General features: G+C 40.8%; 1 protein-coding gene across 2 annotated transcripts in view; it reads right to left on the reverse strand.

Annotated features, from left to right (window-relative positions):
• LOC102314322 (interleukin-1 receptor accessory protein-like 1-B) overlaps window positions 1-14,408 on the reverse strand; it is a 322,298-nt gene that overhangs the window by 16,389 nt on the left and 291,501 nt on the right. For both annotated transcript variants that reach the window (XM_005919973.3, XM_005919972.3), the window contains exons 8-9: window positions 8,163-8,308; window positions 3,154-3,300 (exon numbers count right to left, since the gene is read on the reverse strand). In XM_005919973.3, the coding sequence (XP_005920035.1) occupies window positions 3,154-3,300; window positions 8,163-8,308 (293 nt within the window). The remainder of the gene's footprint in view (window positions 1-3,153; window positions 3,301-8,162; window positions 8,309-14,408) is intronic.

Consider the following 14,408-nt stretch of genomic DNA (forward strand, 5'->3'; position numbering starts at 1 on the left):
CCTCCTTTTTTTTACCTTTACCGCACATAACTCTGTCTCTTGCTGACTCTGTTTCCACCGCGTGCAGTCCCTCAGCCTCTCTGAAGTAATCTCATTCTCCCTGAATTCATTGCAGGGCTGGTACTTCAGAGACTCATTACAGGGGAATCAAATTAAAACTTGCTCCTTGTCTCAGTTTGATGCATTCTCAAGCCAAGACTCATCTACCAGGCCTGATTTTTTTCCTGTTTTTTTCCCTGTGTACTATTGGTAATGGGGCCTCAGAGTTTATGTTTTTGTCTGGCACGCCGGGCGATGTGTTTTGATTCGCTTTATGGCGAATGTGCGGCTGAATATATTACCCTTTAGCTCACACGCTTTCTCACATGTGGTTTGCATTCATGAGGAATAGAAATGGACATCAGAAATCACAAGACTCTATTGCCTTAGAAATAAAAAAAATGCATGTTGTGCTAATATCATCAAACTGCGGCAACAATTTGCACTTGGGCTGAAAGGCTAACTGACTAAAATGCATTGCATTAAAAAATAAACGTGGCCTAAGTTTATTTTTCCCACTCGGTCATCTACTGAAAGAACAAATTGCTGCTGTTGTGAGAATCAGGCTGCAAAATCCTGTTGCGTTTAAGCTGCTGTGTGTCTGATAAACTTTTAGACGGTTAAATAAGACTGTTGTCACCAGAAAATCAAAAGGTAATGGACTTCTCTATTGTGACTGAAGCTACTGTGGCTGCAGTTAGAGAGGCTGTTGTGATCTTTGTAGTTTCTCTGGGTTTCTATTGTACTCTAACCTTCTGCCTGTGGCTTCCATGTCATCCCTTTGTGAATGTCAGGAAAACAAAACCTAGCTTTTAAATAGATACAGCCACCATGACTTTCTCCACTGGTTTTCAAATTTGGATTTTAGCATTTTGTTCACCCCCATGTTGGGTCTTTACCTTACAATATAAAGCACCTTGAGATAACTGTTGTTATGATTTGACACTTCAATATTAATATAGTTGAATTGAATTGGATTTCTGAAGCTAGCCGGGATGTCATTGGCTAATGCTAATGCTAGGTTAGTAAGCTACTGTTTGACACTTAACTGAGTTTAAAATGCTTCAAAAGGGAGAAAAGTCATAAAGATGTATGAGAGGTTTAATTCATTGACTTAAATTAGGTGTGACCACCCTCCTAGTAAAGCTCAACTTTGAGGCTTAACATAATTCACAAAGGTTGGTTCAATGAACATTTAGCCTGTTTATAGCTAGCTTATAGTTAGCTGTTAAAAAATGTATTAATCTGCTATAAGCGTGTAAGTTCTCAGTCATCAGGGTCATGGTATTCTAAGGAGCTTGGAAATCAAAGCTACTTAACTTCTTAATTGCTATAGAACCAAAACAGTTTCTTTGTTGAGCATTTTAACATGGGCGTCTGTAAGGACTGACTAATTTTAGAGGCGGCCTCAAGTGGCCGCATAAGGAATTGCACTTTTCATTGACTTCATTTTCTGATCTAGAACTGGCCTCTTGCTGCTTTATTTTGACATGTATTTATTTTCTTTGTTTGGCTTGCTGTGGTTTTTACTTTCTGACTTTGTTCTTTCAGTTTCATTATTGTATGATTGTGACATCTCTGTATATATTTATCTGTGTGCTTTCCTTAGATGTTGTCAGTTTGTCAGGTTCCTTACTCCATTGCCTTTTCTGACATTTACAAAACCCAATGCAAAGACTTTGAATATCTCATCATCTACAGATCATAATGTAATCAAATAATTCAGAGAATCTGGACAAATCTTTGTGTACAAGAGACAAGGCTAAAAATCTGTTTTGGATGCCAGTGATCTTTGAGCCGTCAGTCTGCACTACAATGAAAGCACATCGTTCTGTCGTGGAAATCACTGCATTGACTCAGGAATCCCATATGAGCATAATCCAGAAATAACAGCATCTTCTCTTAGCTGAAGCTTGTTCAAAATGGAATGAGGCAAAGTGGAAAACTGTTCTTTGATCAGACGATTCATAATTTGAAGGTCTTTGTGATAAACATGGACACCACATCTTTCAGACTAAAGAGGAGAGGAACCATCGACGCTCAGTTTGAAAGCCTGCGTTAGTGATGGCATAAGAGTAGACTCCAACGATTTAAATGGGCTGTCTGCAGTCCAGACTTTTCAACAAATGAAAACATCTGGAGTGTCATGAAATGAAAAGTTCAACCTGAGCTAATATGCTTTATGAAACACAAAAATGTCTACATTTAATGTTTAAATGTTGAAAGTGGGCGCCCAGAGGTTGAGCAGCAACTACTTGTGATTGGTGAAAAAATTCAGTGCAATCAACTGCTGTTTATTCCTCGTGACAAAGTGGTTATTGTTCTATATTTTACTCTTGTGAGCCGTTGAGAACTGTGAATAGATCGATGCCGTGTAATCCCACAAAACAGCAGCTGCTTCAGTATAACCAAAAAAAAAGTTTACAAGATAAGCAGCTCTGAATAAAGTGACAGTGACACGTTGGGTAACATGGTGAAAGCAGCATATGTGAACTACAAGCGTTCGCATTACTGGGTGAGTGGGTGTTAGTTACCCCATCTGCAACAGAATAATAATGGGAAAAAAATACACACAGTGACTAAATGTCCCCTAAAATAGAAAGTACATCAGCAGCAGCTGCTGCCGCCGCGCTCACAGCGCTTAAGTGATCAAGGCCGCACTGTCCCCTTAAAGCTAAACTGTGCAGCTTTGCCTGTTGGAGGCTCTGAAACGCAACCAGTGAAAACTGTTTGAACAATCCAGTCTCCGTTACCCAGAGGTTGTGCTTTGTTATATAAGGAATCAGCACTCTCAGCGTGAACCTTTTTTTTTGTTAACAAAGACGACAAGAAAAGGAGCCACATCAAGGATGGTGATGCTGTTTTGGGGACAGTCTACTGCATATGGATTGAAAAGATTTGTGAATGAGAAACTATCGTTTGCTCCTCTCTGTGTTATTTATACTTAGAAAAGATGCATACATTTACATAAAACCGCGCCACGTGCAGCTTTAAGATATGAAAAATGGCTCCAGTGTTTTCTTAGGTGATATCGGTTCAGGTCTTGAGATTTGATTCACACTGAGGCAAAGGACTCGTCGCCAAATATTATTAAAATGAATAACAACATCTTACCTCCATCTATATCCTCGCTGCCGAAGTGGTTCCTGTAGAAGAGCATGAGCTCGATCCGGTAGCACTTGTACAGCGTCACGAGGCAGATGAGCAGCATCAGGATGGCTCCCAGACCTCCGGCAAGCTCCACAGTGTACATCAGCTCCGCTAGTAAGCCAAAACATAGGGTGGAGTAGGGATGGGGGGTAAAAAATAGAGAGGAGTGAGAGGAAAAAACAAGCAGGATATCCAGTCTTCCAAAAAGTGCCAAAAATCACACCCTGCAAGCTGAAAAATTTCTCTGATTTCCAGTAAATGTGGATAACATGGGTGCTTCTCATTAGCATTTTTCATGCCTTCCCTCCTTTGCAAATTGATCCGCGGTGCAATCAATTTCCCTTATTTCTCCAGAAAGCGACTGCTTAGACCGACTTGTTTCCAACCATCAATTAACCATCCTCCTCCTTTTATAATCTGTGGCTAATTTCAAGCTTTTTTAAATTTTCAGAAAAAAGTTAAACAGGTTTTTAAGATTTGAGGATTTTGTAATCACAATAGTTATTTCGAGGTTTTGTTTCCCTTAAAAAAAAAAAAAAAAAAATCTTTTTTACTGCAGACATTTGACTCTGCAAGACTACCTTTATTTTATCACAAATTCTTAGTCCTTTGCTTTTCTATTTCCCTTGTATTTCTTTTCTTTTACACTGTGGTGCACTGGAGCAGGTTTGTATCCAGTAACGGAACAGCAGTAAATAATCAATCAAGAAGTAATGCGTGACGCAGTCACGATGGTTAAAAAAAAGCTATTTATTATTAATGAAATGGCTTTGTTGCACCTCCACATTTGTTTGCAAAAAAGGCTTTATGAGTCTCCCGTGGCTGCATTCATTCAGCGTGTGTTTGTGTCACTTTTTCTCGCTTTTCCTCTCCATCTTTTGCGTGTCGCTTATTGTGGCTGGACCGGATCCAGATGACACATAACTCAAAGCGGAATGAAAGTACAGCCAGTTCTATACCTGTCATTAAACGCCTCCTGGCTTGACTGGATAACAATAATAAAAAAAAGAAAACTCACACTGAGGCAACTAGTGCAACAATAGCATGTGACAGATCTGAGCACCGCGCTTATGAAGATCAGTTACATGAGAGCGGCTCCTGAGAGGTGAAGCTCCTGGCTGTTAGCTGAACTGCCCGGCACACAAACAGATCGAAGCAGCCTGCGCTTCCTGCCATCTGTCATCACTGCAGCCCGCCATTATCTCATGAAAACATGAAGGATCAGCGGACGCTAAATTCTAGGAACTTCACTGGTGATAATTCAGTTTTTCATTGATGTGCAAAAGTCTTGAGTCACACCTCATTTCTTCATATTTTGCCAAGAAAATGAGAAATATGTGCAGTGATTTACTGTGATGTGAACGAACATGCATGGAAACACAGGCAAAAACACTTTTTATACAATTCTAACAAGCTTGAAAGTGAATATTTGGTATGACCCCGTTTATTCTTTATCACAGCCTGAACATTCATAGGCAGCTTTCTCGTCATTTCTTTAGTTAATCTTCAGGAATAGTTCCCCAGGCTTGTTAAAGGACATTCAGGGCTCTTCTTTGGATGTTGGCTGCCTTTTCTTCTGTTCTCTGACAAGATGATCCCACACTGCTTCAGTAATGTTGAGGTTCGAGCTCTGGGGAGGCCAATCCATAATTGGTATTATGGTCATGCTGAAAAATGAAGATGTTACCAATCGGATGATTTCCAGATAGTATTTCATGGTGAACCAAAATCAGACTCCATCAGTTTTTATAGAATCTCCAAGACCACTGTTTAAAGTGCTCCTCAAACCATGACATAGCCTCCACTGTGTTTCACAGATGACTATGGACACTCGCTGTTGTACCTCCTCATAGACTTTTCATTTCATCACTTCATCAGACTTGTTTCCACTTGTTTCAGTCCAGTTCTTGTGCAATATGGCATACCTCAGTCTTTTTTCACTGTTTCAATTCCATAAAAATGCCTTCTTCACAGCCACACTTCCATTTTTGAGGCTTCAGCAAACTTGGCTCAACTAAAGGGTCAGATGCATCTCTCATGTCCTGTGTCAGGTCTTCACTGGATTTTTTGTCCTGTTTCTTAAGAACCTGACTTGACTCAGACATTGTGTATTTGCTGTAGGTAGTTTTTAAAGCCTGCCACTTTTATCCTCTACTTGTCAAATTTCCTCAAACTTTTTAAGGACACACTGCACACCGTGTTGAGATATGGCACGTTTTCTACAAATAACTCTTTCGGAATCACTCTGTTGGTGCAAAAATGCAATTTTATGCCAGTACAAATAAAAAACACTATTTAAAATTGGATCTTTGCAAATTGTCTGTCATGCGTAGACAACACGGCTCATCCCTTGACTTATATGTCAGTGCTAAGTGGCTCAGCTAACTAAAAATGGTCAGGTACAAGGGCTGCACTACAAAGAAAAAAGCAGCTAATGTTCAAAGAAAAACAATGAAAGAGCTTCTGAAAGCCTGGAGAACTACTGCTGAAGTCTGGCTCCTTGGGGGTAAATAAATGAGCCTTAAAACTATTGCACAGAGTGTTTATCTATTCATGGTATCTTAAAAAAGGTCCATACAATGACATTATTCAGTCAGAGTTTGCCTCGGGCGAATTGAAGGTGATATGTCACACTACTGGACAATGGACTCAACCATTAGGCTGCATGGTCTAGTAAGTTGCCTTGAAATTCAGGTCGTTTGCTTTGTCTTTTCGTGCTCTTGTCTCATTTTCAAGGCTTTTTCTTTGTTACAGTGTTTTCTGTCCATCTTTTGCAGTTTTCTTTTTGGCTACACCTCACAAAATCTGGGTGGTCACCCTTCATTGGCTGACTAATGGACAACAGTAAAAAACCTGGACTGACTGCAAAGCTGCGCATACACATAAACACGGACAGAGAAGCCTCGTGTGCATCACCATCCATCACGGACGCACGTTTAACCCCGCTGGACTGCGCGATGCCCGTCCCACTGCAGCGGCCATCAGGCTGACAGCTCGCGTGATGAAGGATGATGTTCTGGAGAGCTAACGAGCACGGCGCGTGCCGCTTCATCACGCCTGTCCCGCGTCGACCTTCAGCCAAACTCACGGACGAACATATGCGCGAACGGAAAAAAAAATACTCAAAACAAACGCAGGGAAGCATAAACACAGCTTTACCCCACTGAGCCTCAGACTTTCTCGCTTTGCCTCAGTTTCTGTCACTTTGGCCACCAAGTATCATCCCGACTTAGTTTTCTCTGAGAGAGGTGCCGCAGCTAACAAGCACCACGAGAACCCGGATCCCTCGCTTCTTCTTTACCGTCCTTTCCCCCGCCACCCTCTCACTCTGCCGTCCTGCCGTAGCGCTCACCGCTTCTCCGCTCAGATATCTGGACAGAATAACGAGCCAGCTGCTTCTCAAGCAGCAGAGATTACAGCAGAGGAGGCCAATTCTTCTCTGCCTGGCATCCATATTGTAGCAGCGCTGCAGAGGGACAGATTAAGACAAATTAGCTCCTGACGACTAGAAGGCTGGATTTGATGGAGCCACATGGCATCGGGCAATTCATCATCTCGTTCTCTTGCCCCCATTTCTGCATCTCTCATCGTCTAGGGATGTGGATGAAAAGAGGGATGATGAAAAGGCGAAGCACTCATTCAGTAGTAAAATAAAATTTGGAAACCTGAACCTGCTGCTCTTCGCGTTCACAAATGGAGAATCTACGCTGAACTTCCAGTGCTGGGAGCAATTTACTGTCAGTGCTGCTGGTGTTGTTAATGCTGGGAGAATTCCAACTTCTTGATAGCAAGAAGAAGAAGTGGAAAAAAGGATGCTAAGACTTCATGCTATGCATATTCTGACTGATGCGCCATGATTATCCACAACGAGGGGAAAGAGTAAAGTCATTCCGAGTGCTGTTTTCAGCTCCACGACACAAGTGAGGAGACGCATTTTAGAAAAGCAGTGTTAACACTAACTAGTCCTGCATGGAACCTGCGCTCTACGGACGCAGCACAAAACCCCAAACAACACTGAATTGAGTCAATTTCACTTGGTCTCGCTATCCTGCGAGAGGACAGGGCTAATCTTCCCCTGTTTATTCTGAGATTCGACTTTGCAGCATAAGCCCCTTTAATATAGCAAATGGAGGGGAACTGGGCTGGCATCAAAGCTGGATCCAAAGCAGTAGGCTTAAAAGAGAAGAGAAATATCTTACTATGTTAATGTATTCAATGCTGACAACTTTAAGGATGCAAAGACACCTCCCCCCCTCGCTTCCTCTGGCCTTGCCTAATAAAAAAATATGAAAAAAAAGACTTACATAACCACACTGAAGATGTGCATCTCTCTAAAAAAATCATCATGGAATCAACTTTCAAACAGTCGATCCTCAGTGAGGCGAAATCATAGGGAAATTTTAAAAAAAGTTTGCTTGGATAAAAACCCTGGAAGTGGGGAAGGGGCGGAGGAGACAGTCGCCAGTGATGAAAGATGAGAAAATGAGTGAGAGTTCAGCGATCAAAGGAGGATTTGTGTGTTGGGAGAGGTCACTGCCAGACACTCAAACAGCTTGTCTGGCATCACAACACCGAAGGCTGCCTCTCTCAGTAAGTAATTTCTCTTTCTCTCTCTCCCCCACGCAAACGAATGCTTCCTCAGGCTGAGGTGGATGAATAGGCTTTATGCACTATCCACCAAACTGTCCTATTTTCTTTCCCCGCCCGAGGCAGGAAACAACTGGTCAACTCCCAGGATCCCGCCAGTAGTTCTTCTTATTACTTGGTGAACTGCTGCAGGAGATTCTCTCCACTGTCAGAGTGGAGGCCTGTGGTATTAAATGGTGCTCTTGTCCTGGAAAGCTGTAACATCCTATTATTAAATATAAAGGCTACTCTATTCATCTGCTAGATTTATGTTGAAATGCACTTCCTGATTTAAATACCGATTTGTCTTTTTCCAGCTTGCACGTGAATCTGTGAGCTTGGCTCACCTTTCTTGACGAGTTGGACGTTGGCCTGTCGCCGCCCGTTGCCATTCTCCACGTAGCAGGAGTAGTTGCCCAGGTCGGCCTCCTCCAGAGACTCGATGGTCAGAGAGATCGAAACCTCCTGCTCTCCCAGGTGCTCCCGGATTGTCCTACAGGGGGGAGCAAAGAGCAAATGAACAATAAGCGTGTGCAAGTTGGTGAAAATGAATCTCCTTAGGCTGGTAGCGTGCTTCGCAGTGAGTAACAGAGCAGGGCGGGGGCCGGGTAAACAAATGTTAATATAGTCATTAGTTTAATGACCCAAAAAGCTAGCTAATGGGGACTTCTGCTGAAGACCAGACACTTTATTACCTGAGCAGGACGCTATTTGTTTAATGTCCTTGAATTATTCCCACAAAAAACATCTAAATGCAGGGTTTGATTATAAAGCAGTCAAAGTAATTGGTTAGTTTATTTAGGTGCTTTATTGAGTAAATGTAGATAACTCCCTGTTTTGGCTTTTATTGGCCATATCTTTAATATTTCGGTTCACTCTCAACACTCTTATCAACTCCACTTTAGTCATTACTTCTGTTCACATTAAAAAAAGCAATAATAAACCCGCTATGCTCTTTCTGGCCTGCAATAAAATGGCATAAAATAGTGTGTTATTGGAGTATTTCGCTGCAGGATGTGGTACAGACCAAAACAGAAGCAACGCAGTGTCCTAGAACCCAACTAGCAGCATTGCTCTATGCTAGATGCATAAACTGGTATTGCAATGGGGTTATAAGATGTTGCACTGACCCAAGCTGATCAAAAGCATCAGTTATTGAAGCTTTAAATGTGGACTGTTTAATTACTTGGTCTCTTGGAGACAATATAACAAGTTAAAAATGCGCTGGGAAAATGTTGGCGAAGAGACGTGCGGATGAAGTATGGCTTCGAGGTTTGTTTTCATCAATTTTATTAATTTGTTGCTGTAACCTCAGCTGTGTAGTTGGCTGGTTCATGGTGGTTCTTTGTATAACGAGTAAGATTAGCTGTTAAGAGACCTAACCTCAGCATGCTTCATCCAGCAGACAAAGAACAGCAGCAATAATCAACAGCAAAATCCCCGTTCACATGCACAACTTCATTAAAAGATTTAAATTGAAATATTCATTCAAATTAAAATAATTCATGATTTTATTAAATATAATTGCATTTTGAATTGGATGACAGCAGCACGTTGAAAAGAAAAAAGCTGGGAGAGGGTCATGTGTTGTAGTAGTAAAATGTTTCTCCATTGTCTGGTAAAGGATTTCAGAGTCATAGTTCAATAATGATTAAGTCCTGTCTTTATTGTTTGTTTGACTCCTACATGTTAGCAGGAAAACACTTGACTGCGTAGCTGCCTAATGTTCAAGTGTCCTTAAAAGTCAGCTTCTAACTTGTGTAATTACTGTTTTGATAACTTTGTCTGTCTAAAGCTAAAAAGAATAAAGAACTTCAAGGCTTACTAACAACTTTTTTACTAGACCAGTGATAAAGCCACTTTGTTATGTACAAAAACTGCTCGCTCATGCAAATATCTAACCAACCAACCAATCACAGGGCAGCAACTCAGTGCATTTAACCGAGTGGGTATGGCCAAGACGGCCCGTTGAAGTTCAACAAGACCAGATTGCTTCAAGATGATGGGAACGCTCAATAACTCAAATAGCAACGCATTACAACCAATATATGCAGAAGAGCATCTCTGTGCTTTCATGTAGATGGGCTATAACAGCAGAAGACCACATCTCATTCCCAGTCAACTAAGAACAGGAAACTGAGCCTACAATTTGGAAAAACTTAGCCGGGTCTGATGACGCTTGAATTCTAATGCAGCAGATGGTACAGTCAGACTCCAGCTTTGGCCACGTGGCAGTGTCATAAATAATTGCCTGCTTCCTTCATTTTTCTTACATTTTAAGGAACCGCTACAAAAAGTGTTTGCCTGGTGCGGCGAGGCAGATATTGTAGACTTTTGGAGCTAACTCACTCCAAAGTCTCTCCTCTCTGCTTTGGACCCAAACACATAAGACAGCGTTGGACTTTTGAGGTGCCATCGTGATGATGAAAGGCTGATTTGCTGTTTGAGCCAAAGGCAAGTGTTGAACATGAAATGTCTGATGGTGGACAGATTCTATCAATTAATCAGGAGAGATCGGCTAATGCTTTGCTGTCAAAAGCTTTTGGACTTTTGGTTGGTAAAATGAAGCTAAGATACAGATTGTTTGGTAAAATTTGGCAACATCATAACTTCAAACACGCTTTTGAGCAGGGATTCTAGCTGCCTCATTACTGAGGTGTACATAAAAGTAGCGTCTGAAAGCTTTTAACAAGTTTGTTTGAGACAATGAAACAAAAGGAACAGAAAGGATTCTGACTCAGAACGTGCAGGGCTGAAAGGGTACACGTGTTCTTATTCCAGTGTTTGCAGCTCTGAAAACACAGACTCCAAATACAAACGCTAGATCAGAAAAAAACAAAACAAAATTAAAGTCAAAAAGTCATAAGAGAGAATATTGACTCTTTAATAAAATATCTTACCAAAAGGTTCACCCCAAGTAAATCTGAATTCTGTCTACAGCGTGCATCTTAAAATCCATAAATCATGACCTTGGAATTACTTCTGTCTGGGAAGAGTGCAATTCTGAGACACTGTCTGAGATAAACTATGCACTTTATACCTATACAGTGCATATCTGCAACTATTTTTCCCGAGTTCTAAAGACCAGGCATCTACAATAGACACAACCTCAGCTCAGTTCCAAGCTCTACTTTTTCCTGACATAAAGTATGTGCTAGCAACTTTTTTAGATGGTAGCATTTTAGCGCATCAGTGGAACAAAACTACATGAAGGTAGGAGCTGCCCGTCCGTGACTGCCGATAAGCAAACACCATATGAGTCATGACACATTTCCCCCATGAAAATTACTGCTCTGTTGACTCGCTGAGGCTCTTGACGTTGATTGCTTGTGACACATTGGTATGGGGATAATAGTGTGACTGTCACGATGCACTACAGCACCGACCTATCACACACATTTTGCCAGAAGGTTTAGCGAGATGATGTTTCTGTTACAAAGTACTCCCTTTTCTAGAAATCTATATACTCTCCCACATTACAAACAGCGTGTGCAAAGAGTGGAATCCATTGCTTCGACTATTTGATCACAGTTGGTGTACTGGAGAAACACTCTGATACTTGAAAGCTTATTTTCTTTTTCTCTTGGCAGGATATTGTGTTCATTAGCATAAAATGGATTTTCACAGCCTTCTCTTCATTATCATTGTCTCCCTTGTTTAAGAGAGGAGAAAGAATGGTGTCATACTGTAGCTAAGTGGCTTCAATGAGAGGCACTGACAGGAAGAGTTGACACCAAAACCCTCAAAGTGTCGAGGTATATTCTCATAAATTTGAACAAAGTAAGCACTTTTTCCAACTAAGCTGTTCTGTACAAGAGCCTGGCTCCTATTTAATAATCTCCGGTAAGAGGTAAATCCCTTTTCAGCTTAGAAATCAGACCATGTGGCTTTTCTCAGAAAAATTCAAAGCTTCAGAAAGTGAAAGAAAATAACACTATTAATGCGTGGGTCTATATTTAAGGGTGAAAAATAAAAATAACCTAAAGTTTAACATCAGCCACCAAGAGAAACAGTCTCACATGTCGGCCTCATAGGAGACTTCCACGGATCACTAGAGTCATTTCGTAACATCTCACTATCTCACTATGTCAGTGGAAAAATTCCACCTCCACCATGGACATGGTGCCGGTATTGGTGAAGAGCGTTTGAGCTTTTTGAGGACCAACTCATATTTCAAAAAGTTTGTACGAGCACAGTATGAGATAATAATACCGTCAGATAATCATGGTGGACAAAGGCTAGGCTGCCTCTCCCAGGCACTGGTAAATTCCTTCCTCTCCAATTCCACTAAAGTCAGGTTCCCACTTTGAGCACCAGCACTTTAATAGTAAACCAGTGCTAAACAGTTTATTTATTTATTGGTATATTTCTTTGGTGTTAATGCATCAAAATGGTTATAAATGAGGCACTTTGTTGGTGGAGAAGAAATAAAACGAAAGTGAAATGGTAGAAGAAATATCAAAATATCAAGTTTAATTGATTCTAAAGTTTAAGAACTGTTGAATTAAAAAAATTCTACAGCTCATCAGTCATTAAGCATATTTTCAATGTGATGGACATAAAAAAGCAACTGAAAAGCAGTGCGTGTATGTCTGTTCTGTTAATCAATGTCAGTGAACATTTACAAGTTGGATATATCAGGCATAGTAATTTATGGCGACATTACGCCTATGTTACATGTACTGGTTTGCTGTTAATATGTTACATGTACGCTATGTCAGTGCTTCCCAACCACTGTGTTGCGGCACATAGGTGTGCCGTGAGAAATGATCAGGTGTGCCATAGAAGATTATCTAGTTTCACCTGATTGGTACTCTAAGCCAGCGGTCCCCAACCTTTTTTGCGCCACGGACCGGTTTATGCCCGACATTATTTTCACGGACCGGCCTTTAAGGTGTCGCGGATAAATACAACAAAATAAAACTAGTACCGGTACCGAAAAAAAGAAGATTTATTCATAACACACGTGAAAAGACCCAGGAAAACCGAGTAAACGATAAAAACGATAACAAAATAACGCTGAAAACCGATAAAAACCCTGAAAACCATACATTTCATACCTGAGCCTCAACTCTCGCGGCTCGGGGGTTGGGGACCGCTGCTCTAAGCGACCGGCGTGAGAAACAGGCAGAACAATTACATTCTCTTACACTAGAGGGTAGTACCACTTCTTGCTCCAATTAAATGGGTTGCCAACTGCCAGTAAAACAGAAGAAGAAATTACATAGTCATGCTACGAGTGAGACAACGCAGCGCGCAATAGTAATAGGTAAATATTTAAAAAGTAAAAGTATTCAGTCTGATCTTGGTCCTAGAATTCCGAGCCAGATGAAGGTCCTAGCATAAGCAGTGGTCAGAGGAAAGACAAAAAAAGGTATACTTGGGACAAGTCAGGCAAATTCCACTATGTCTGGTACACAGGGCTTTTTCTAATGTGAAACGTGCCGTGTCTCCAAAAGGATGGGAGACACTGCGCTATGTGTACGTTATTGTTCGCAAATACATTTTGCCAAACAATTTTTACTGCAGTGACACTTTAGGGTGACTAGAATGTGACACTAATTGTGCCCATAACTGATTACTTTGTCTTACACAATGAATATAAATATAAAGAAAATCAATGTTTTTATTGTCATTTTTTTGGTGTTTAGCTATTTCTTACATCTCATCTAACCTTTATCACATCTCACTATATACAGAAGATAAAAAGCAAAACATACACCAAGCCTAGCTGTAACCAGACAGAGCAGAGACATTATTTCCCATTATTTCTGTTCTCCAAGAAGGCACAACCTCAGCTACATGAGGTATGATATGATGATGTGAGATGGCAGGGGCTAGTAGGTAAAAAGAATGCCTACTGGTAATATCTATGGAAATGATTACAGATGATAAAAACCATTAAAATGGATTGAGAACATAAAAAATGAGTGTTTTCCATAGCAGGATACCTGACCTCCAGTCAGTCCATTTCATAGTTAACCAGAATGAGCATAAAACAGGTACTAAACAAAACGTTGGAAAATAAAGATCAATGTCTACTGTAAAGCCTGTTTCGGAACAACTGTTACAAACGAAAAAACAACAAGAAAACAATGCTCGTTAAAAAAGCAAAATCTGTCCTGCTGTGCTGTTGTGAAAAAACAGGCATGATATACGAGCAGATAATCTTTTTAAGGTTACCAATATTACAGCTATTTCTAGCCCCTGTTTAATGACGCATGGGGCTAATAGCACAAAAAGGTGTGAGTGCCACTTGAGCATTTGTCTGCTGCCTGCTGCAGGGTATTTGAATATGAAAACTCATCTAATTCTTGTTGATCAATGAACAAGCCAAACAAAGCAGACTGGGAAGTGCTGGGAGGATAAAGAATAACTATAATACACCCACTGCTGCCATGGCAATATCTTACATTAGCTTTACAAAGTGCTGCTAATAATTGGTGTCCCACATAGAAATTATCACTCTGCAGTGAAACTTCTTTTATTGACCATGCACAGAGAAGAACTATTAGAGGTAATCATTTTGCAGCTACGTGGACTTATAGCAGCTTCATAAAACCTAATAATGAAGTTTTACTTTTTATGCTGGT

The sequence above is a fragment of the Haplochromis burtoni genome, unplaced genomic scaffold (assembly GCF_018398535.1).
Source record: "Haplochromis burtoni strain Fernald_Lab_line unplaced genomic scaffold, NCSU_Asbu1 Contig_40, whole genome shotgun sequence".
NCBI lineage: Eukaryota > Metazoa > Chordata > Actinopteri > Cichliformes > Cichlidae > Haplochromis > Haplochromis burtoni.